The 24,717-nt window shown below is 38.7% G+C and overlaps 2 protein-coding genes and 1 long non-coding RNA gene across 5 annotated transcripts in view; 2 read left to right on the forward strand and 1 right to left on the reverse strand.

Moving 5' to 3' along the window:
- Positions 1 to 24,717, reverse strand: part of LOC149053057 (uncharacterized) — a 252,015-nt gene that overhangs the window by 155,727 nt on the left and 71,571 nt on the right. The gene's annotated exons all lie outside the window — the stretch shown is intronic.
- On the forward strand, positions 2,152 to 10,718 carry LOC149053068 (ficolin-1-like). 3 transcript variants are annotated; one of them, XM_089190879.1, is made up of 4 exons: positions 6,788 to 7,155; positions 7,962 to 8,076; positions 8,175 to 8,586; positions 9,878 to 10,718. In XM_089190879.1, exons 1-4 carry the CDS (start codon positions 6,835 to 6,837, stop codon positions 10,104 to 10,106), a joined length of 1,077 nt encoding a protein of 358 aa, XP_089047005.1. In that variant the 5' UTR covers positions 6,788 to 6,834; the 3' UTR covers positions 10,107 to 10,718. The 3 variants fall into 3 exon arrangements, with proteins under 3 accessions (XP_089047014.1, XP_089047005.1, XP_089047011.1); XM_089190885.1 differs by having other exon boundaries at positions 8,205 to 8,586; XM_089190888.1 differs by lacking the exons at positions 6,788 to 7,155; positions 7,962 to 8,076 and adding an exon at positions 2,152 to 2,208.
- LOC149053069 (uncharacterized) lies at positions 12,574 to 15,421 on the forward strand. The gene is made up of 4 exons (XR_016182081.1): positions 12,574 to 13,021; positions 13,529 to 13,632; positions 13,897 to 14,006; positions 14,571 to 15,421. It is a non-coding gene; the product is annotated as an uncharacterized LOC149053069 (long non-coding RNA).

Consider the following 24,717-nt stretch of genomic DNA (forward strand, 5'->3'; position numbering starts at 1 on the left):
AGCCGAAAAGGGACAATCCAAAAATATTTTGCAAATCCGAAAAAATATTCAGAATCGCTATCTTTTAGACAAATCGCTTTTGAAAAGGTTGTCAAATCGAGAAAACAATTTCAAATCCTTGTTTAATTCACAGATCCACAAATAAATTTCGCGGAAAATCGAAAATAGTTTACAATCCAAGAATCGTTCCTTAAATCCAGAAAATTTTCGCAAATCGAGAAAAATATTTTGTCACGTGACACTCTCGCTCGGCCGTGAGAATAAAGATAAAGACAGACCGACACGGACTCCCTATGTGGCTTTTGTGGTCGTGTCGCATTATCGCCTTCAAATTATATTTATGCTCTTACAAGCATGTCTTAAGGAAATTTTCCCTTTTTGTAAGAGATGATCTGAGGTTTTTTAGCAAGTGTCACGTGACAAAATATTTTCCTCCATTTTCGTAAATCTTCTGGATTTTGGAAAGACTCCTGGATTGAAGACTATTTTCGATTTTCGTGAAAGTTATTTGTGGATCTTTGAATAAAACCAGGATCTGAAATTGTTCCCTCGATTTAACAAACTTTCCAAAAGCGATTTGTCTATTAGATATCGATTCTAAATATTTTTTCGGATTTGCAAAATATTTTTGGATTGTCCCTTCTCTGCTTCCGTAATAACAGGTAATTTAGTGTTAACAACTGAGTTGAATACGTAAATTGGGCACCGTAATGAGTTAGAAGGCTGACGTTTCGAGCGTTAGCCCTTCGTCTGAGCTCTGACGGAAATGAAAACCAGCTTAGCAGAAAGTTAACAAAACATTTTGTTTATACTGTTTTTATTCTCGCAATTTTCTTGCACCTGGTTATCTAGTTAGGAAATAGAACGAAATAAACCATTCCTTTTTATCATACTCTTTCTGATAGTGAAGACTAAACATGTATCTCAGCATAATATGTCTTCTTTGCGCCTTTGCCTATGGCATAAGCCGTATTTGAGGGCCAAATTTCAAGGCAATTAACTTTGCCGAAAAGATAAAGGGACAAAAGCTGAAAAGAAGCCTGATAAGATATAAAATAGAATAGATTCGGAAAGTTCCTGTCAGTTTGAGTGTGTGGATGAAGAGCGATGTCAGTCTCACAACTTTGGAACCATAGAGGGTGACTCAAAAAAATTCAAGTGTCAATTAAGCGACTCTGATCGATTTGATGGCTTTGCTAACTTTATTGAGGATAAAAGTTTTATTTACAGGGGAATAAAGGTGAGAAAAATCTTTCATTTTATGTTTAATCGAGGCAGAGTTTTTTGGAATCCTGATTAACTTTAAACTATTTAAGTTTTCATTTCTTGCTGCTTTTCCCCTTGACGAAAGTTACTTTGCCCTACGCTTTAACTTATTAGCATAGGAAGATCCGACAATAATCGTGATAGAAATCTGCCCGCTGTTGGCGTTAGGGGAAAGAGACTCGACTAACAAAAACAGTTAGGTTTTCGTGAAAAAATAATTCAAATGACTTGGAGGTTATTTTGGCAATGAATACCGGCTGAGAGGCTGTTAAAGGCAGTATAAATCAGTCTGATAGAGAGTGGCATATGTAGAGCCTTTTCTTTTGACGTAAATCTTGCATGTTAGCTAGTCGCGTTTTGCTATCCAAAAGGGAAGGATGTGTCTTCTGTTGCGCTTCGTAATAAAATTGTCGCATATTGTAGCAAGACTTGGTTTTCTTGGACAGAGAGTAAGGAGACCCTCTCATGGCTATAGTCATCATCAATGATGATAAAACATACTGATAAAAGTAATGATTGTGGCGGTGATGTAATAACTACTACTATTCATCATGATATCATCATCTTCATCATCATCATCATTGTTATCATGCTGGTAACCTCATATCCGAGGTCTCTCTATTCCTTAGAACGAGGCTTGTGTACAGGTTTTCTGTTATTCGTAAGAGGGTGCATAAGCCGAAGACCATATCGCAAAGTAGTTTCTGCAAATCCTGTCCACAACAACAAGAATGTCCATCCTTAGAATATCATTACGCTATTGAAGAGAGAAACTCCTTCGATTTACAGATGTTTAGGAGGTTACTTGACACAACTTTTCTCTCTAGAGCGCGTGTGAAGAGGACAGTTTCCAATGTGGTGATCATGGTATATGCATTCCCAACTATCAAGATGACAGCGTTCGATGCCAGTGTAAGCATGGCTTCACAGGAAAACCTTGCGGTAGGTATATATCCCTTTACTTAGGCATGGAAAAAGCCTCAATTATCATATAAAGAAGTCATCTTATTTAGGTTCTTTTTTTTCCACGCAATAGAAGCAAAAAGCTGCTCTCAATTGTTTCAAGATGGTTTCAATTCTAGCGGCGTGTACACCATCAATCCAGATGGTGACAAACCAATCCAAGTGTTATGTGACATGACCAGGTGGAGGCTGAACCGTTTTTCAGAGACGCTTGGACGGCTCTGTTGACGTCTATCTTAGATGGGAATCCTACAAAAACGGTTTCGGAAATCTGAGCGGAGAGTTCTAGCTTGGAAACGACAATCTTCACCGTTTAACAGCCGCTGATGACGTTATGTTGAGAGTTGACCTGGAAAACTTTGAAGGGAACATCACGTACGCTTAGTACACGAATTTTAATGTGGCAGACGAAGCTGACAAGTACCGGCTTTTTGTTGAAGGATACAAGAGTCAACTGGGTTTCTTTCAGAGGCCATCGTTACTCGCTAAAACGGACCAAGATGAAAGTGAAAACCAAAGCATGAGACAATGTCTATCCCAGAATAAAGCGCCAATCAATCAAGGCTTCAACATTCCCCCCCCGGCAACGCACGAGCATTTGATTGTCGTTCTTTCCGGGGGGTGAGGAACTTGAACCTTGTATTGGTGGGGTGGGCTATTTGAACCGGACTTATCAAGTTCCTCCAGCGGAATACACGTGTTTTATCTTTTAATATGGAGCTTTTTAAAGGTAAAGAGTTCGCTTTCGCCAGCAGATCCCTCACAAGAAAAGGTCTCCAAGAAAGTCACAGTCGCTGATCTTGCCTTTTATAAACAAATTGACCATCAAATCCGGCACTTGGGTAGGGCATTTGAACACAATTTTTAGCCCCGGGAGACAGGAATTTGAAGGAGGAACTCTTTAAAAGTTCAAATGCCCCAAGAGTTTCCTGGCGGGGGAATGATGAAGCTTTTGAGTTGATCGACGCTAAACTGACGCAAGAAAAAGCTTTAAACTGAAATATTAGTTTGGAATGGCTTCAGTAAAAGTTGCAAAAATACCTCAGATCATGGTACCAGGTCGGCGATTCTAGAAATTCCAGGAAGAAATAGTCTGTGAAAGACTAGCATCAGGTCAAAAGGGTGAAGAGCGAAAATAATGACTCAGCTTCTTAATAGAAAGCACCTCCGAAAAAGGGAAGATCCTACGTTAAAACAAATCATACATATATGAATTCGAACCAGACCATTTCCGTTTGTGCCAAAAACCATATCAGAAACTAATCTCTAAATTACTGCAATTGAGTAACGCGTATACACTTTAAAGCCAATCCCGAATTCAAAGCACTTCCTTCGAAATAATACTTATACATTTGCACCGGAAAATAAACATGAGCCATCATTCAGCTACTTGTTTGATATCTACAATCAACTTATCCGACATCTGCCTATTAAAACGGTGTACGAGGACATTCTAAGTGAACTTAAACAACTTTAAAAAGAAAATACCAATCCAATTGAATTATAATAAGTTCAAATTATTTCAACTGATCCCGTAATCTTATTCTCTGACACTATACAAAGTTTGGTTCCTCATCCTTGCTTCCGAATCTGCTGAGCTGCGACGTCTACTGGGAAGGAGAAGCTTTCGAAGTTATTTTTATTTCTGAATCAAAATTGTAAACTAATACTTCCCTTCCCCGATTAAAGACGGTCTCTTTCGATATCAAACAGGAAACTAAAGCTAACCACACTGAAGGCCTACAGTGGCTTCACAGATTTCCTAACTGAAAATGTGACATCATAGAAGGTCTTTGTACAAAGACTTAAGTTATTTTAACGAAGAAGAGGCAGCTGGTTCTTTACCCAACTTTACTGTAAATGATATAAAAATCATATGTGTGAACTGCGTTTGAAGAAATGAATATGGAAGCGATGCCCGCAGTTATGAACACTACTTAAGTAGTAGTGAGAATAAGACCTGAAAAAAATTCAGGCTCGTATGGGATTTGAACCCATGACCTCTGCGATACCGGGGCAGCGCTTTACTAACTGAGCTAACAAGCCAACTGGTCGGTATCGCAGAGGCCTGGGTTCAAATCCCGTACGAGCCTGCATCTCATAAGCTTTAGTGTAAAACGCAGATGCTTTCTTCGGCTGGTTGAGACTGTAAAGACAGTTTCAAATGGCATTGTAGTACCTCGCAAGATCAGTGTGCTTCTTTAATCCCTTAACTACCAGAAGTGATTAACATGTAACTTCTCCTCAAAGTTTGCTCTGTCGTTCTCAAACTTCCTGAATGCCTCGACATACTGTGGCTCTATAAGTTTGGCAATTTTCTCCTTCTCGGCCAGAACGTATATGTAAAGATGTCTCTTAGCTTCCATTTAGGATACCTGAAAGGCTTCATGAGCCTTGATACTATCCACGTACCTTTCTCAAAAGTGGATGAATATCATACGCTCCTCTTTAAATACAAAGCTTCCTTAGTGATCACAAAAATGACTGCAGTGGCCACAAGTCCCTCTAGCAGCACGAATGCTTTTGAATTGCTGATAACAAGAAATGTAGCTGCTATGGCCTTTGAAAAAAGACCACAGAACGAGGAAACTGATACTGCAGACATCTTAAAACTGTCCAAACATTTCTCTAATGGTAGACAGCCGAACCATATTAACTCCATCTTCCGTAAACTAAGTTTGATTGCAGATTGCAGACTACAAGCACAGCCCCGAGAAAAATAATTTCTAAGCCTAAATTTTGCACTCAGGACCTTAACTGAGCTTTTTATTTCTTGTGACTCTGTCTTCTATTTCATATTTTTTTCTGTCTTTTAGTCCCGTGGACACTTTTAGACCTGAGGAGTTTTTTTTCCACTTTGTTGGGATTCAAATAATTTTTGCTGTACCGGAAAATAACACAAAACTTATGAAAAAAGTATAAACAGCCGGTGCTCTCATTTCTGACACGAGGGACAAACAATTGAGCATTACTTATCTGCAACATGAATTAACTTGAGAAAGAAACTTATGAAAGTTAATTAGAAAAGGAAATAAGAGTGAAAATCTAATTTATGTGTGAAGATTGATGGACACCTATTTCTTGCGGTTCAATTTTATCCTTGGTTCAAATTTTATTTTCCTTTGTTTCAAAACTCATTATCATACATTACAAACAACCAAGACAAACGAAAATAAAATTTGAACCAGGGATAAAATTGAACCACAACATATTCATCTATGTCCATTAAGTTCGCTAAGGTTAAAAAATGTGCTATTTACAAGGAAACAAAAAATTAAGTAGTAAGAACAAAACGTTTTCGACATTAGTTTATTATCATTAGGTTATTATTAATAAGCACTGTCTGCTAAATTGCTTATTTTATATCCTTAAATAATTACCGATGGGAGTCGTTTCGCAACGTAGGAATTAAGTTGCTTATTCAAACTAGGCTGCAAAAGTTGCATCATGAGACCTTCAAGCATTCTGAGTTAATAAAAAGACTTCTCCGTGCAGATCATGCCCCAGTTGAAGGAATGTGAACGATTCTCCCGGGGATGGTATGTAGGTTCCAGGTCATTAGGCGTGTTTGCCAATGACGTCTTCGCGCTTCTCATTGAAGTAAATGTGGAGGACGCCATTGACTACATCACTAAATGAATTCACACGTACAACAAATTACCCAAAATCAGCAATAAACTTCTCTTCAAACGTGCTCTCTGCCACTTCCCGAACAAAACTCGTCACGAAACTCCTCCCATCGGGAATTAGGTAAATAAAATATCGTCAATTTGGCGGACGGTGTTTATTTACCCTCATGATAACCTAGTGTCGAAAACGTTTGGTTTTTACTCTTTTATATATTATTTCCTGATAAATGGCCCATATTCATCTATATTTTTCTCATTCTGTGTTTTAATTAAGTACACTGCATGAAGGCTAAGGGAAAGAAACACTCAAAAGTTCTAAAAAGTCTCAGGGAAATTTTGGGGACACAGAAAGTTATGCCAGAGTACCTGCCGTAATTATTAAATCAATGGACTAATTTAAATAGGCCTTAGGTTTGAAACTTGCTTAAGAGCATTTGACAATTTATGTTGCACGCACCGACTCCGATTTCTGAGACTGAACACGAATCTTTAGATTGTCATCCTTATCTAAACAGCTTCACTCGACATCAGTAATATTTCCGCGCAGGATCTTAAAGATGCTATTAAATTTTGACGAGGAAAGAGTCATAGACGCTGAAAATTATTCAATTATAGATACTAGAATGCAAATATGTATAACTAAAGAAAATTAAAAAGTCCTTTCACCAAGTCCTTTCCTTTATGCTCTCTGTATCAGAAAAAGATGACTCAACCATCAGTCCTCAAGAAGAATAGTCACGGTGAGAAAAAAGTTTAAAAAAAATTTAAAATATTGCAACCTAATGCAGTTTGAAGGAAGCCTAATACCTGTTTAGCAACAGGCCTATGTTGACGGTCACCAAAAAAAACATATCATATTGCCTATAACGTTTTTATTTTTGCAATTTTTTAGCACCTGCTTATCTAGTTTGTCAATAGAAATGAAATAAACATTCATCCTTTTTCATCATATTCTTTCTGACAGTGAAGACTAAACATGCATCTCAGCATAATATCTCTTCTTTGCGCTGTTGTCTACGGCATAAATCGTATTTCAGGTCCAAATCTCAAAGCTGTTAACTTTGCCGGAAAGATAAAAAGACAAAAGCTGAACGGAAGCCTGATAAGAGATATAGAAGTGGATTCGGAAAGTTCCTGTCAGTTTGAGTGTGTGTATGAAGAGCGATGTCAGTCTTACAACTTTGGAACCGTAAAGGGCGACTCAAACAAATTCAAGTGTCAACTAAGCGACTCTGATCGATTTGCTGGATTTGCTAACTTTATCGAGGATAAAGATTTCATTTACAGGGGAATAAAGGTAAGCTAAATCTGTTTAGTGCATCAACAATGACTTCTGTTGTGGATCAGAATTAAAATCTTGATTAACTTTGAACTGTTTAAGCTTTCATTTCTTCTTTTACCTCCTTATCTGCATAAGAAGATCTGTAAATAATCGTGATATAAATTTTCCGGCTGTTGACGTTAAGGGAAGGGGGCTCCACTCACGAAAACGGCTAGATTTTTCGCGAAAAATGTTTCGATTTGTTTTATATATAAAGCCTTCATTCTTGCTTTTCTATCAAGTAAATCTTCCATGTCAACTAGTCGCATTTTGCTATCCAACAAGAAAGGATATGTATTCTGTTGCGCTTCGTAATAAAATTGTCGCATATTGTAGCAAGACTTGGTTTTCTTAGACAGAGCGTAAGGAGACCCACTCATGGCTATAACCATCGTCAATGATGATAAAAAGATACTGATAAAAGTAATGATTATGACATTGATGATAAAAATAAAAACTACCATTGATTATGATATCATTATCGTCATCATTATCATCATCATTATCATGGTGGTAAATTCATACCCGAGGTCTCTATTTCCCTAAGAACGAGGCTTGTGTATGGTCTCGTAGACTTTGTTTATCTCCCAACCTATCAAAGGTTTTCTGTTGCACGTAACAGGGTGCGCAAGCCGAAGGCCATATCTTGAAGAAATTTGTGCAAATCCTGTTTGCAACCAAATGAGTTGCTATCCTTCGAATATCCCTGCGCTATTGAAAGAAAGAAACTCCTTTGACTTACAGATGTTTAGAAAGTTACTCGACACAACTTTTTTCTCTAGAGCGCGTGTGAAGAAGACAGTTTCCGATGTGGTGATCACAGTATATGCGTTCCCAACTATCAAGATGACAGCATTCGATGCCAGTGTAAGCATGGCTTCACAGGAAAACCTTGCGGTAGGTATATTTCGCTTTGTTTAGGTATAGAAAAAGCCTCAATTATCATATAAAGAAGTGATTTCGAATAGGTTCTTTATTTCCTCGCAAATTAATAGAACCGAAAAGCTGCTCTCAATTGTTTCAAGATGGTTTCAATTCTAGTGGCGTATACACCATCAATCCAGATGGCGGCAAACCAATCCAAGTGTTATGTGACATGATCACAGACGGTGGAGGCTGGACCGTTTTTCAGAAACGTTTGGACGGCTCTGTTGACTTCTATCTTAAATGGGAATCCTACAAAAACGGCTTCGGAGATCTGAGCGGAGAGTTCTGGCTTGGAAACGACAATCTTCACCGTTTAACAGCCGCTGATCATGTCATGTTGAGAGTTGACCTGGAAGACTTTGAAGGGAAAATCACATATGCTGAGTACACGGATTTTGGTGTGGCAGACGAAGCTGATAAGTACCGGCTTTTGATTGGAGGATACAAGGGCACCGCTGGTGACTCTATGACGCTACATAAGTAAGTAAGGAATTGACTGAGACAGAATATATTTCCAGCCGTGGGAAGCATGTTTCGAATAGGGATGTGGCTTTAGAAATTGATTTGGAAGGGAACTAATCATGAACGGCTAATCACATCTAGTTTGAATTTTGTATGTAAAGAGAAACATTTCCAGATAAAACAAAGGAAAACGTATGGCTTTGATGTTTATTTTGGGAGTTTAATGTTTTATTGGTCTCCATCTTCGTTTAAATTTTGAATCGTCACAGTCACAATCCTAAACGGGCATAACTAAAATTGAAGTTAAAATTAAAATCAAAGGTCAAATTTGTCATGTAAAATGTTTACTTCGTCTGTTGCATCCGCATCAAAAAAATTTGAAAGCCGTCCAAAATTCCGTCAGTGCCTGATGTGTTCATAAGACTGGCCAGCCAAGTTTGCCAAAGGATTAAACCTCCAATTTCCAGGATTTGTACAAGCCGTTTCAAAAATTTCAATCCCCGTGTTTTGGAACAAAAGATAACTATTGCCTTGTTACTATACTGCTTTCAGTTCAATTACAGGCTGATCGTAGCTTTTACGACAAATAATCGACAAGTTTCTCACGGTTTTGTTTATTAAGTCGATTTTGTTCAGTTTTTACCCGAGACAAATGTCGTCGGCGGTGCATTTGAAGATTTGTCCGCCTCGAACAAAATTTGTCAAGTCGCGACAAACAATCTGCACTTGTAAAATGTTGATGTTGACAGGAAACAACTTATTCGCTAGTGCGGAAAGGCCCCAACTTTATATATTCAAGAAATTGATAAACCAAAAGACTTTCGGGAGCTTCAAACAAACTACATCATCCAGTAGTATGTGAGACTTCAGTAAGATTGAGATCTCAACAGTTTTTCAAGGTTCCGATCTGATAAGTCACGTGACTTGATTACGTAATCCGATAACCTAGACTACCAAGAATGTGCGGCCTTTGCTTTAACACCCGCAAATGGATAAACGTTCAAAGCTTCTTGAAAAAGGACGATAAACCGTAGGCCCCATCTTCTGCATCTTCTCTCTACTGGTCAGTAGGGGAAGTTAAGGAACCCACGTACTTTTCACAAAGAGAAGGGAACGAAGCTCCCGGTATTGGGTTAGGCCTGGCCTAGTTGTTATTAGTTTGTATAGGCTACCATCCAAACCAGCTTTAAAGCTGAACTTGATCAGCCTGTATAAATATCGTGAATAAATAAATAAATAAGTAACTAATGCTTTTTATGTGTCTAAACAAGGTGAAAACAAGCTTACATGAAATTTGATTTCATTTCAGCAATATGAGGTTTTCTACGAATGATCAAGACAATGACGGAGATAACAGGCACTGCTCGCAACTCTACAAGGGAGCCTGGTGGTACCAAAACTGCCATAACTCCAATCTGAATGGATTGTACCTCAATGGCTCCCATAAGTCTTATGCTGATGGAGTCAACTGGCTTCATTTCAGAGGCCATCATTACTCACTAAAACGCACTGAGATGAAAGTGAGAACCAATGCATAAGACAATGTCCATCCCAAGATAAAGCGCCGATCAAATCGAGGCTTTAACATCCCCCCCAGGCAACACTCGGGCATTTGACTGTCGTTCTTTCAAAAGGGTGGGGAACTTGAACCTTTCCTAGGTGGGGTGGGCAATTGGTCTGAACCTGCAAAGTCCTTCCAGCGGAATACACGTGTTTTATGTCTTAGTATGGAGCTGTTAAAAGGTAAAGAGTTCACTTTCGCAAAAAGATGGCTACGAGGGAAAGGTCTACAAGAAAGTTACAGTCACTGATCTTGCTTCTTACAAAAAATTGTGTTTGAGCACAATTTTGGCCCCGGAGGACGGGAATTTGAACTAGCCAGTCTTTAAAAGTTCAAATGCCCGGGGAGTTTCGGGGGGAGGGGGAAGTTGAAGCTTTTGAATTGATTGACGCTTAACTGACAAGAAAACGATTTGAACTGAAGCTCGCGCTAAACCTAAGTCAGCAAGTTGATACGTATATATGATGACACTACTAAATTGAATTTTGTTAGTAGCTTCAATGCAATTTTTAGCATTGAATTAGTATTTAGGTGGAGCTTATAGTAAACAATGCCATTTTTTTTTTCAAAATAAAAACTGTCTGTTGCATCCATGTTTTGTTATTTAACCCAGTTTATGAAGCCTTGGACCTACTTTGAGTGCAATAGAAAGCATCTATTTCACTTGTATAGTCCTCACAGTTACTTACTGCGATTTACTATGGGACACATGCTCCCCATCATCAACGCTAGAGCTCGAGTACATACATCACTGGGTAAAATGCCAAATTTTAGTGTCATTTAAGTAAAATTAAACAACTATTAAACCCAAAGACAAATTTAAGCCATGTTTACTAAACTTAAACATGACTTAAAAATGTACCTTTGTTTAGGCGAGGTTTAAGCATTCTTAAATGCAAATTAAATCGACTTTGAGATTTAAGCTATGTTTAAGTCATTTTAACCGTACTTAAATCCTTTGAAAGATTTAAGGTTACTTTAAACCACCTTAAATCTAACGTTAAACCTATTGGGGAGATTTAAGGTCTAGTTAAAGGAGCCTTAAATACAACATTAAATTTATCATAATATTTATGCCGTGTTTAAGGACCTTAAAAACACATCAAATCTTTTGGTGTACACCAAGTCTACTTTATTGACATAATCTCTCACCAGAACCAGAAACCATATGAGAGCAGCCTCCAGCAACCTTCAATGAATTAATCATAGATTAATATTAATATTATGTATTTAGTAAAGCCACAATATTTCACGCTACTGATTTTATTGCTTTTTCAATTCTTTGGGTAATGAAACTGTGTTTGTTGATTGTGAACAAGAGACTTGATTTCTTGTATTGGAAACTGTTTCACTAAAGGAAGGTGGTTGCACAGGGAATTTGACTAACCTGAGCAAATAAGGTACATTTCTTCAAAACCATATAATTTTAGTATATACCAAACCAGTGGACAGTGTTTTTTGCACGCTCTGATTGGCTACTCAAACTCAGGATAGTACATGCATGTGCTATCCACTTCCCAGCTTAAGCTGAAGTGTGAAAAACTTTTTTTTGCAGTGTTCTGAGATATAAATTTATAATTCTTTTATCTCACTGGTTTGGTATATACTTCACAGCTCATTAAATATCCACCACCACTAAGGGGAATAATATTTATTGTTAAATATATTAAAAACAACAACGACATGTGAATGTAGATTGATGTTAATAACTGGCTGGTAAAATAATGGCACGGCGTGGAATAGGGCAAACTGCCATGAGTTTTACATTGTCAAGAGTTAAATAAGCTCTAGCAAAAAGACTGTGTATCCTATAAACAGGCAAAAAGTAGCTTGATGCTCTAGGTTCAAAGTTATTTGCGTCCCACGCACAAAGGGTATTAAAACTTCCCAAGCATTGGTTTTGCTGAACAAGGAAACCGGGATTTCTGAGCATGAAGTGAACAGCTCTGAACTGCAAACGTCACCAGACTCTCTAACTGAACGTTGAAAAGCGCGCGTTTGTATCGAGGACGCGGTATGTCTCGTCCCCAGAGTGAGGCCGAGATCCTTATGCGCATGACAAATACCGTATGAACGCCAATCAAATGTCCAAAACTATAATCGCGGGATATTTGATCTTTCACTGTCGTTCGTTCACTCGGTCGAGTTTCGTTTCGTTGCGGGCACGTGTTTGGATTCTTCCTCGATAGGATGATGGCTGCAAACGATCCAGTTCAAGAGAGACAGCTTGTTCTTATGGAAAGAATGAGTAGAAGGATTGATTCAATTCTCGAAGGGCAAAAGAAACTAGAAGATACGAATGCAGTCCTTCAGCAAGAAAATGCAAAGCTGTAGAACCAACTTGCGACTCTGGAACGGCAGGCAAAGAAAGGCAACAAACGTTCTAAAAGCTCTCGCAGAGAATCAAATGTTGTGATTCCAAATGACTTAAGGGTAAATATTCTTTAATTACTTTAAGGTTATAAATTTTTTCAACTTTAGTACCGTTAAGTTGTGTTTCAGATTTTCAGTTGCGGTGTATCAGAAGCATAAAACGTGTCTTCAGAGACACCGCCATTCCGCCATCACGCGTGTTCTGTGTTAACTTAAAGCACAATATGTGTAGATGTTGGTTCTAGTGCTTATCACAAAGTTGGAACATCCTTGTGCTGAATTCTTGTGCCTATTTTGCAAGCATTTAGCAAAAATACTGTTTACCCAGTTTAAAATTCCACTGTGTACTGTTTACCCAAAAACCCTGCTGACCCTGATTAAAGAAATAAACAAGTTTGTGGTTTGAATTGACTTTTGACATATGATGTTCTTCCATATTATCTTCCAGAAACGGTTTCGGTTCATCTACAAAAAGATGGTAGAAAAAAAAGTGACACAAGGTTTCATCATTGATGAGGAGTATGTTATTTTTTTACCATACATAAGATGATGTGTTTAAATAGCAAGGCACTAAGAGAGATGGCATGCAAGATATTAGAATTAAAACTTTACCACCAAGAACTAAATCTCTCTCTGACCAGCTTCTTCTAAGGGACTGTTAGTTATCTGTTTTGAGGTCAGTGTTTAGAGTCTGGGGCCAGTGTAAAATATTCAAATTGGGAGTAGGAGGTGGTAAACTTTTAGAATCTGTTATTTCAACTATTATGTTGCTGATAGATTAATACATGCAAATTTTTGTTTTGAGAAATCTTTTCCCTCCAAGAACCAGAAATCCTAATGTCAGTTTGAAGGTGTAAAAAGCATGTAGCTTCTGCACTGTACCAGCAGTGATTAGAAAATTGTCCCTCTTGTATAACTGCTTTACTTGAATTATTATTTCCTTTTTTGGCTGAATAATAATAATATTATTACAACTGCCTCTGGCTATTGTTTAAAACAAAAATAATATTCTCATTTTTATTACAGTCCACAGTCAGAGAGAAACCAGAGTATTTTTACAAAAGTGAAAGAAGTACTGAAAAAAGAGCATGGAGGAGAAAGCTGCCTATGGACTGACTTACAAATGAAAGGTATTACATTACAGGAATCAAGTTTTAATGTTGTGTGCAAGTTAGAACAAGAAGCATTTACCTTGTGCAAAATCAAACAAATTTTCTGAAATATGTTGGACAGAAAACTTAACAACTGAGAGGGAAAACACAATATTACCAGCATTAATTCTTTTAATTAATATATATCCATAAGCTGATGTTACATATACACATAGACTTGTCATTGTATTGTAATTTTAGGATATCATGCAGCGATAATAATTATTGTTTTTAACTCAACAGCTCAGTTTTATCGGTACTTCAAAACAACTAAATAAAGAGAGCAGAGGATAAGAAAAGGGAAAAATGAAGAGCATAAAGAAAAGTCCAAAAGGAGCAGGCGTTTGCTAAATGTAAGGACTAGCTAAGTTGTCTTGCTTTTGCCATGCTAAACCTATATTCAAGAATAAATTTTCAAGATAGTGTGGCTGAAGCATGGCTTCTGAATCAAACGTTTCAATTCAGTTTGACAATAAGTGTTGTTTAATACTGTGGCAAATTTGTGCATGGCATTGTACCAACATAATAATAGTTTGAAAACACAATTTACAATGTGGGATAATATACAGCAACAAAAAATGAAACAATGCCATGCACAAATTTGTCATACACTGTAGGTTGGACTGGTATGTTTACAACTGGTGTACAAATACACATTAATTAGGAAAGTCAACCTTGCTGGTAGTTAACCAAATAATATGGGTTTGCTTTAATTTAGTACTGTTTTGTAGCATGATTTTTTTTCTGGGAGTTCTATTTATTGCTGATTGTTATTTTAATATTTTATATCTTTTGTGGGATATCATTTTGAGTTAGAAAAGTATTTCTATTTGACAATAAATTATATGTTTCATAGATATAATTTGGTCTGGTTATTAACTAAATAATGACTGAATTGTTGCTTTTTGTTCCATTAGAAACTGGAAAGGCGTCAGTCATCCTATGAGATGCTACAAGCTTCTATGACACCAAAAGAAAAACAGTATTATAGTGAAATCCTTTACATTGATTATATGAGTAGTGAAGAATCAGATTATGAAGAGCAAGAAGATTTCATTACTGGTGAAAAAGAAAAGAAACTGGCAAGATATGTAACCAAGAAGCTATCATGGGAAAGAACAAGCTTGACAAATGCAAAAGCCAGGCTAGACAGAACCTACAAAAATAATTTGACCCCCCATGCCAGGGCAATGGCTAAGCCAAGGAGTGTTGGTGGCATGTCGGAGAGGCCTGCACCTGCTGGCCCACTTTGGGCTGTCAGGCAGATAAACAAAGAGTCGTGATTGAAAAAATACTTAACACTTTTTCTAGTTTTTATTCATTTATTTATCATGTATTTAATGGCAAACTGAAGTAATTGTTTTGTTAGAACAAATTATTGTCATCTAGATCACAGGGATAGTTTCTTCCAAGTATTGTTAAATTTATTGACTTATGATGGGGAAAATTTGTTCCTGTCAAGCATAAATAAGCTAGGTATGTGTGACATTTTAACCCTTTAACTCCCAAGATCTGATTGGTAACTATCCTCTCTAGCTGCTACATATTTCCCTGTAACTTAGTTATGAGAATCTGGTGTGATATCAAGACAAAGACCTATACCTGATAAGTTTGAGAATTCTCATTATCTCTTTGCTGGATAAGGTAAAGATATTTTAGGGAGAAGTTACTTGTTAATCACTCCTGGGAGTTAAAGGGTTAATTACAAATAGGCATTAGCTTTAAGAATGTGTACCAGTGAATTTAAAGTAAAAGAAATTTGAAACATATATTGTTTAGTGTGATATGTGACCTGGTGGGTGGCAGTTTAGTAATGAAACAACAAAACAATAATATTTCACTGATTTCACAAATTTGATTCAAAACTAAAATAAGCAACAAATTTTGAGCAGATTAATTTGCATTAAATGGTACTTTGACAACATTAAATGTTTGAGCTCTGTTTACTTCAATTAAACAGTACTTAAACATACAGGAATGTTTTGGACACATTTAATGTGCACTTAAACCTGCATTAAGTTTTAGCCTTAAGATAGTATAAGCCAGGTTTAAGTCCAACTTAAATCTAGGTATAAGTGACTTAAACATCAACTTAAACTTATTAAACCTAAGTTTAAGACAGGATTAATCCATGTTTAAGGACACCTAAATATATCTTTTCTCCATGTGCATGTATGTGCTGCTAAAGTCATACATAGACTGCCTTGGGACACTCAGGATGTTCTATCCTTGACTGTGTGGGATTCATATTTAAATATGTATGAAACTGGGTAATTGCTTTTATTTATATACAGGGTACATAATGATATGGAGGCAGATGATATTCTGTCTTTTTAATTAGATCTAGAGTAGCAGTTCTAATTATAATTTATGCAACTCCCCAAGTTTTAAATTACCACATCTTAACGTAGATTTAGGGAGAGCCTCTCTAGGATGAAGAGGGCTTTTAGCCTAGAATATAACCGTCAACATGTTATTTCAGAAGGAAGCCTTTACAAACTCGAATAAATACCAAGATTACTTTTATTATTGACTACTATTTGCAAACATTTTGATTTACACTTAGAACTTTAGATTAATTGTTCATTTATCTTTGCCTGAATGTAGCGAAGCGTAATGAAACAAAAGATAAATGGTTTCTTGAATTCCCGAGCCCGAGTGCATTTGTCGGCAGTGTGTTTTAAGTGCCGGCGTGAGATTATGGGAAAGAAGTGTGATATGTAAACTAGCAAGTATATATTCGCTGAACAGTAAACAAGTTTCATTGTGGATTTTTACAAGCGGACGGTTAAATTCTTAGCTCGTTCTTCCTATCTCGTCCATATGGCGCGGGGCCGTCGTGGTCGCCCTGCTTCAGTTCGTTCTCATGCTTCGAGAGTCAACCCAGACATTGAAGTCCCTGTTGTCCGGCCGTCCAGGTCAAGAGAACTTCGAAGTTCAGGCAGTCGTAGTTCTCGCTCACATGTTGCAGCTTCAAGCGGTTCTGGTCGTAGTGCTTCGCCTTCGCGAAGGAGTGTCCGCGAGCGTTCGCACCGTAGAAGTCGCTCGGCTTCTCGCAGCCCTGAGCCCCCAACGTGGGCGAAGGAAATCTTAAAGGCCTTGGAGACGAAAACGCAAGAGGTCAAGGTTGTCAGAGAACAGCTCGACTCATTAAAACGCAAGTCTGTGTAGGGGGAGCCCGAGTTCAAATATAAGAGTAACAAGAAACAGTTCAAGTTCAACTCTGACGTCAAGGATAAGTTCAACCAGATTTTAGAGAGGGCTGGGGCGGATGACGCCATCACTAAGATTGCCAACGAAGGTATGTCACTCCTTGATAACAGAAATAAGCTTATTTCTATTGCTGACCGGGATGGCTGGGACGTGGTAGAATATTTTGAGGCGGACCCCCTCACTAAAAATGACGAAGAGGAAAAGAAACTTCGTGTCGCGCGCAAGGAAGCAGAGAGGTCTCGGGAGAAACGAAATCGAAAAAATAGTCTGAGAAGCAAAATGGGAACTCGTTTTAAGTCTCAGTCTACGTCTTCCAAAAGCGGCCCCGGTGCTAACTTTGGCTCATCACATAGAATCGTGGATTTCCGCCCAGATGTCGGTCAGCTTTTGGTTAATCCTCTACCGGAGAAAAAAGCTTCTGTTTATCGCTGCTTTGGTTGTGGCAAAGCGGGCCATTTTATCAAGGATTGTAAAGTGTCCTCTTCCGCTAAGTGACTAGCTGACTCTGATTTTGACGAATTTTCGGATCGCGGCGAGGCTGAACTTGACACGGGCGTTTCCTCAGTATTTTGGATTCGAGGCCGCTTGCGCAAGTTTTTGCATGTTTGGCGTTCTATTGGGGCCTCTTCTTTTGTTCTTGGTGTTATTGAAAGCGGTTATAAGTTACCATTTGTTTCAATTCCATTGAGGCATTTCTTTAGTAATCATAAAAGCGCTGTTGATAATAGAGCTTTTGTTTGTGAAGCTATCGAGCTATTGTTGTTGGCGGGTAGTGCGGTGGAGGTCAAGCGTGACCAAGTTCATGTTTGCAGTCCCTTAGGTGTAGTTCCTAAAAAGAATGGCAAACGTCGATTGATTCTCGACCTTCGCTTTCTTAACAAGCACCTAGCCAAGCGTAAGTTTAAGTTCGAAGACCTTCGAGTCGTGGCGGAAATTCTTCAGCCAGGTGATTGGTTTTTTACTTTCGATCTTCGTAATGGCTACCATCATGTTGACATTTTTTCAAGAGCGTTGGAAGTATTTGGCTTTTTCGTTTACTTTCGATGGTAAGCCACGCTATTTTTTGTTTTGTTCGCTTCCTTTTGGTTTAAGTACGTCTCCTTACGTTTTCACCAAATTGTTAAGACCAGTTGTTTCACACTGGCGGTCACAAGGCATTAGGATTTCTGTCTATTTGGACGACGGTATCGGCACCGATTCAAGTAAACATTCGTGTTCTCAGGAAGCGCAACTTGTGCGAGGCGATCTTTATCGCCTTGGCCTGCTAGTGAATGAGGAGAAGAGCAATTTTGAACCGCGCCAAAAAGGGGAGCACTTAGGCTTTATTTTGGACCTTACCAAAGGAGAATTTAGTATCCCACCAGGCAAGATTGATCACCTGTTTAATCTGATTTCACTGCTTCTTGACGATGTTTCACCCGCGGCTAGGGATGTTTCTCGTATTACGGGTACCCTTATTTCCATGGAGCTCGCTTTAGGTCCAATTGTGCGTTTGCGCACCCAAGCCTTGTACGCAGTCCTTAATAGCGTTCATTGCCTTAGCTGCAAGGTGGCTTTAACTTGTGAAGCTGTAGAGGAACTTTATTTTTGGAGAGATAATTTCTTTCGTTTGTGCGGCAAACCAATCTGGAGGCCCTCCCCGAAGATAGAGTTTTTGTCTTATTCGGATGCCAGCAATGTGGGTTGGGCGGGATTTATTGTTCGATTCGGTACGCACATCGCTAGAGGGAACTGGTTGGGTTCCGAGGCCCTATGCAGCTCTTCTTTCCGCGAGATTCGTGCAATTAGATTTGTTCTTCAGTCGTTTTCCGGTCTTTTGGCGGGTAAGGAGTGCAAGCATAGATCTGACAATCAGAACGTCTGCAGTATTTTGTCCGTCGGCAGTAGTAAGCCTCATTTGCAAAAAGAAGCCGTTGCCATTTACAGTTTGTGCCATGAAGCCGGTATTCGCTTTTCTGCGGAGTGGATACCTCGCTACTTTAATTTCAAAGCTGATTATTGGTCGAAAGTTGTCGACACCGATGATTGGATGCTCAACCCTGTCCATTTTCGCCAGTTGGATATTCTGTGGGGACCCCACACTGTAGATCGTTTTGCGAGTCATAATTCTTTCCAGTTGCCCAGGTTTTGTTCTCGGTGGTGGTTTCCTGGAACCGAAACTGTTGATGCTTTTACCGTCAGCTGGGGAGGGGAAAACAATTGGTTGGTCCCCCCAGTGTTCCTTATTCCCAGGGTTATCAATCACATGAAGCTGGGTAGAGAGCGGGGCACTCTCATTATCCCCTTTTGGCAGTCTGCTCATTGGTGGCCGTTGGTGTCTCCAAGCCACGGGGTTTTCCACCCTTTTGTTCTTGACTGGCAGGAGATTCCTTTACATGAATCTACTTTTCTCCCTGGTTCCGCAGCCGCGGATCTTTTCGGGCATGGTATTCCCTCGTGTAGAGTATTTGCTTTGAGAATTGTGTTTCCTTAGCTTTGCTGTAGAACGTTTTTTCGGGTATTAGATGAGTACCTTGAACGAGTTGTTCATCCTAATTATTTGTTTTTGTTCTATCTGAGCCTCTTTGGCCTAGGTGTGGGCCTTTGCTCTTTGCAAGTCAGTGGACTTGGAACTGTACTAGTACGCACGAGTTGTGCAGCTGAAGCAAGCCGAGAGGGCACTGCCGACACATTAGTGTGTTCGTTTTTAGAGTCAAGTGGACTCCTCTATCCTTTGTGTGGATTTGCTTACCAGTTGACGCCGAGTGGGCCAAGCCTCCTTGTGCTGGAGTGTGTGCTGGTGCTGTGTTTACTTGCCATGCGGGCAGTTTCTCGTTGCAGACGATGTGTTTCTTGCGCGTTTAGTGTTCTGTAGCGATTGGATGTTGTTCCTGTCTTTAAAATGCCATGTTTTGGACATTGTTGATTTTCACTTTAGGCTTGTCGCCTTACCAACGGAGCAACGCGGAGATTCAGAGGCTTGTAGAACTGTTGAAGACTGTCATACTTAATGACTGTGCCGTTTCAACCGTGTCTTCGTATGCAGGGGCAGCCAATCGATGGATTGACTGGTGCAAGTGTTACTCGTTTCCTCCTTTACAGTCTAACCCAACCGCAGTTGCTCTCTACTTAACAAGTCTTTCAGACCGAGGCTTATCTCGCTCGTCAATCCTTGGAGCAGCTTATGGCATTGCATGGCTACATAAGAAACTTGGATGTCCTAATCCTGTTGACGATCCGCTCGTTTCTCAGACCTTGGCTGGCTTTAAACGCCTCCTGGCTGGTCCATCTAGGAAAAAGCAGCCTATTGAATCTCATCACGTCAGGGCGCTGATTCGTTCTTATGGTCACCCTCGTGCTTCTCTACCGAACCTACAAATGGTGTCGCTGGTTGCGCTTGGTTTTTGTGCTTTCCTACGTTGGTCAGAGCTGCGTGACTTACGTGCCTGTGACTTAAGGTTTTGCGCCACCCACATGTCTATTTTCCTGGGCAGGCGTAAGAACGATCAATTCCGTCAGGGATCTGTGGTTAAAGTTGCTCGTTTACCTTCCAGCTCTTGTCCAGTGAAACTGTTAGAGTTCTTCCTTGAGCGCGGAGAGCATCAACCATCTCAGTCTTTATTTTGTCTCTGCCAGAAATTGGGTGCCGGGTTCAAGCTGCGACAAGCTGCTCTGTCATATTCTCGGGCACGGGAACAGTTTCGTCAAATGATTTCCGAACTTGGTTTGGACTCGAACGAATTTGGTTTACATAGCCTTCGTTCAGGTGGTGCTTCCCAAGCAGCACGCAGCGGAGTTTCTGGGAGAGTATGGCGTAGACATGGTGGTTGGCGCAGTATCCAAGCCGCAGATGGTTATGTCGATGAATCTTTGGAAAATACCCTTGTGGTGTCTAGAAATTTGGCTCTTTAATTTTCAGTATGTGATTTGCTTGATAAACATTGCGCGAGTTGTGTTGTTTGTTGCAGTATGGACGGATTTACATTTGCCCAATTAATTCTGATGGCCTAACGTTGCTCGATGACACAGAATCCTTGCCGCAGGTGGATATGCTTAACAATTTTTGAACAGTACCCTTATGGTATCCAAGCGATTAGCTGTCTATTATACTGTAAATATGTTTGCTTAATGAACATTGCCTTATATTGTATCCTTATATGCTTTTGCCACTGATTGTGAATTGTCTGCTTATCCCGCACCGCATTTCTGGTTGTCAGTTTTTTGGGTGCGGGGAATTCAAGAATTGTTCATTTATCTTTGCCTGAATGTAGCGAAGCGTAATGAAACAAAAGATAAATGGTTTCTTGAATTCCCGAGCACGAGTGCAATTGTCGGCAGTGTGTTTTAAGTGCCGGCGTGAGATTATGGGAGAGAAGTGTGATATGTAAACTAGCAAGTATATATTCGCTGAACAGTAAACAAGTTTCATTGTGGATTTTTACAAGCGGACAGTTAAATTTTGTTCTTTTTTATTTTTTTTGGTTGGAATCCTGTAATCCATTTCCTCGTAACGATTTTTAGTTGTGCTTTCCTGATGATTGACAGTCATTATAAGTGGTTTTGTTTATTCAATTTACTTTGGCCGCGTCGAACGTATAGAGTTTGTTTAATTTTTTGATGTCTAAACAGTGTAAACAGTTGTTTTTGTCTTGTGATTAGTTGGTTAGTTCAATAAATGGGCTAAGAATTGTCTGCTTATCCCGCACCGCATTTCTGGTTGTCAGTTTTTTGGGTGCGGGGAATTCAAGAATAGTGTATTGTTGTATGTCGTACACGAGTGTCCATATCAGCTCTGTTGCTTTTAACTTTTTAACTTAAGGTAAGTAAAGTATTAATTGATGTTCATTGATTTATTGATTAACCAATTTATAAACGTTTTCTGAGTAACCAAGTCACCAATAACATTCCGTAATAGAACATTTTAAAAAATTAGGGGCACACGAGATTTAAAAGGAAAAACTAAAGGCATGTAACGAAATCCGTTCTCTTGAAGAAGCTTTTGTGTGTTCCCTAATCTATCCGAAAACCCTCCTACTTTGTTTTGGTTTGTTTTGTTTTTTAGTTTCTCATTTTTTAGGGACTTTTTTGGTGAAGTTTTCTTCCAAGTGGATGCATTCGTTTTCATGGAATAAAAGCAGCTAGCGTCCGCTCCACTGTAAATCTTGCATGGGCTCATCATACTATAGGTTGCCTAAATTTCAGTCTCATTCAAGTTAAAACGCTTCGAAATATAATAGACAGCGCTGTCCCCCGAAATCCTGTTACTCTGTTTTTAACAGAGTAACAGAATAAGCACCTCCTAAAAAGGGGAAGAATCTATTTAAAAGCAAATTAGTTTTGGCATATATTCGAATTCGAAGTAGTTCATTTCCGTTTGCGCTAACAACCATACTAGAAACTAATCTCTAAACTACTGCAGTTGAGTGACGCGTATGCAATTTAAAGCCAATCCCGAATTCAAAGCACTTCCTTTGATATAATACTCATACATTTGCACCAGAAAATAAACATGAGCAATCATTCAACTACTTGTTGGATATCAACAGTCAACTTATCCAACATCTGCTATTAAAACGGTGTATGACGATATTCTAAGTAAACTTTAACAACTTCAAAAACGAAATACAAATCCAATTGAATTATCATAAGTTCAAATTAGTTCAACAGATCCCGTAATGTTATTCTTTAACAATATGCAAATTTTGGCTTCCCATCCTTGCTTCCCAATCTGCTGAGCTGCAACGTCTGCTCGGATGGAGAAGCTTTCGAAGTTACTTATTATTTCTGAATGAAAATTGTAAAATAATATTTCCCTTCCCCTATTAAAGACTGGTTTCCATGAGGTTCTCTTACGGACAAAATATCGAACATAGATACATTAATGTCTTATTCAATTGCGTTATTGTTATGCGTTATAATACAAATCTTAAAATAAAATAAATCAATTTTACCCAGAATACATCGATTTTGGATGTCATACATCGATGTTGTGCAGCATACATCGCTTTCCTGACTCATTCACGCGTGACCTTATTTAGCTAAAAGATGTTCAATAAAACTAAAAGATGAGGGAGCGGAAATAGAAATGACTGGAAGTCAGATTAAACAAGAGGCCCCGGGAACTAGCACTTTAAAAATGACGGAAATAGAGGCAAATGATCAGTGAAGTTTGAGAAGCACTATGCAAGGTGCACGGATTTGGCTGCCCAACATCGAAGGATTTTTTACTTCTTTGGGTAGGCTACTGGAAAAAGCAGAAGGGCAAAGGAACACTGCGTCCTACAACTCCGCTGAATTTTTTAGTCACCGTTTACGAGAAAACGAAAGAACTCTTGTCACTTTGACTCTAAGAATAGAAGAAGCCTTCCCAAATGAAGTTGAGGTGATCTCTGATCTAAAAGAACTTGTTTTCCTTATGAACCAACTTTCAAGGGACTTTGACAGAATTTTCGAGGACTCGGAACGTTCTACGTTTACTGCACCATCGTCCTTAAAAGATCGTCTTTCAACTGTGGCTAGGAACGGTTTAGTTGGCAGACCAAGGCTACAGATCTTACAGCAATGACGCAGGTTTTCGTTGGGCTGATATCTGAAGAATTCTTGGATGAGAGTATTGCTTATGGCAAAATTGGTTTTGGTAAGATATAGACATGAAAGGATGATCCCTCCTTATCTTATTTTCAGTTAACAGTTGTGTTATTCTTAGGCCCACAAACCATTTTTATTCATAATTTTTCATAGGGCGAAAAAAAAACCACACATAGAATCATAATCACTAAGAGGTTGAATAAGGGAGGGCGTAACTTGAGGTTTTAAGGTAAAAAATCTTTGCAATTGGTACAATTATCCATGACTTTACATATGCTTATGGGAACGTTTTGCTCCTTCATTGCTAGAAATCTCTACTGCTCAAATTAATACAAAATCTCTTAATTTCCTAAGCAGTGGCCAAGGAAAATGTGCCAGTGGACCCTTCATATAAAACAATAAAATGTTCAAATCCGTTTAGGTTACTCAGGAAATGTTCCACGTTCAAAGTTCCAGTTTCAAGTTACTCAGCATATTTATTTAACTGTTTCATTAACAGCATGATAAACTCAACACTAACAAAAAGAGCTTACAAGAGCTCATTTACAAGAGTATAAACTTCTCTGCAATAGCCATTATGCATGCAATGTAGCCACAACTTTACCTTATTTGTTATTGTTTTGAGTGATAGCAAATCAAGGCTAGATCTCATGTCAAAGTGTTTATACCATGAAGCATTTAGTACATTATGCCACTATAACATTATGTATTTTTTCCCAGCTATTAAAAGTTTTATACTCCTTTGTATCAGTAAGGCTGATAGATTTGAGATTATACCTGATTATTGTTACTGTTTCCCATTTACATTGTCATTAGTAATTTTATTCTTGGCCTACTGACATGTATAGCAGTAACCAGTTTATACTAACTGTTTTAAGAGTTCATTCCAAGTATATGAAGTTAATACAGTAAATCATGAACAGCAGTTTAAATAAAAAGAAGCAATCTGCAATACCACTTGGCGAGCTATGATTCCATCATGATCACCAGTTTTGAAGGCTGCATCTCTAGCTTCTTGCAGTGGCAATTCTTGGCTATGTGTCAGAGTAGTAATTGTGTCAGGTACCGAAACTGCATAGTCACTCTGCATGTCAGGTACAGGCCCTTCTTCATCAATGCCATGATGGTCAAAATTAACAGCCTTGCTGGCAGTCACATCTGTCACAGCCTTATACCTAGAATTTCTGAAATGTAGTATTCCTTGTATCCAGAGCTGGTTGGGAGAGAAATTGCATTGTGTGCTTACAGGATGATTATTGCACTGACCGCTAAATTAGTTCATTG

This window comes from Pocillopora damicornis, chromosome 1 (genome assembly GCF_964200805.1).
Source record: "Pocillopora damicornis chromosome 1, jaPocDami1.2, whole genome shotgun sequence".
NCBI classification, from domain to species: Eukaryota; Metazoa; Cnidaria; class Anthozoa; order Scleractinia; family Pocilloporidae; genus Pocillopora; species Pocillopora damicornis.

What these genes read in the sequence shown, in the direction of transcription:
- LOC149053068 (XM_089190879.1), top strand. Translation starts at nt 6,835, where the DNA reads ATGCATCTCAGCATAATATCTCTTCTTTGCGCTGTTGTCTACGGCATA. An exon ending in TCATTTACAGGGGAATAAAG is followed by an intron (nt 7,156 to 7,961) that starts GTAAGCTAAATC and finishes TTTTTTCTCTAG; the next exon opens with AGCGCGTGTGAAGAAGACAG. An exon ending in GACTCTATGACGCTACATAA is followed by an intron (nt 8,587 to 9,877) that starts GTAAGTAAGGAA and finishes ATTTCATTTCAG; the next exon opens with CAATATGAGGTTTTCTACGA.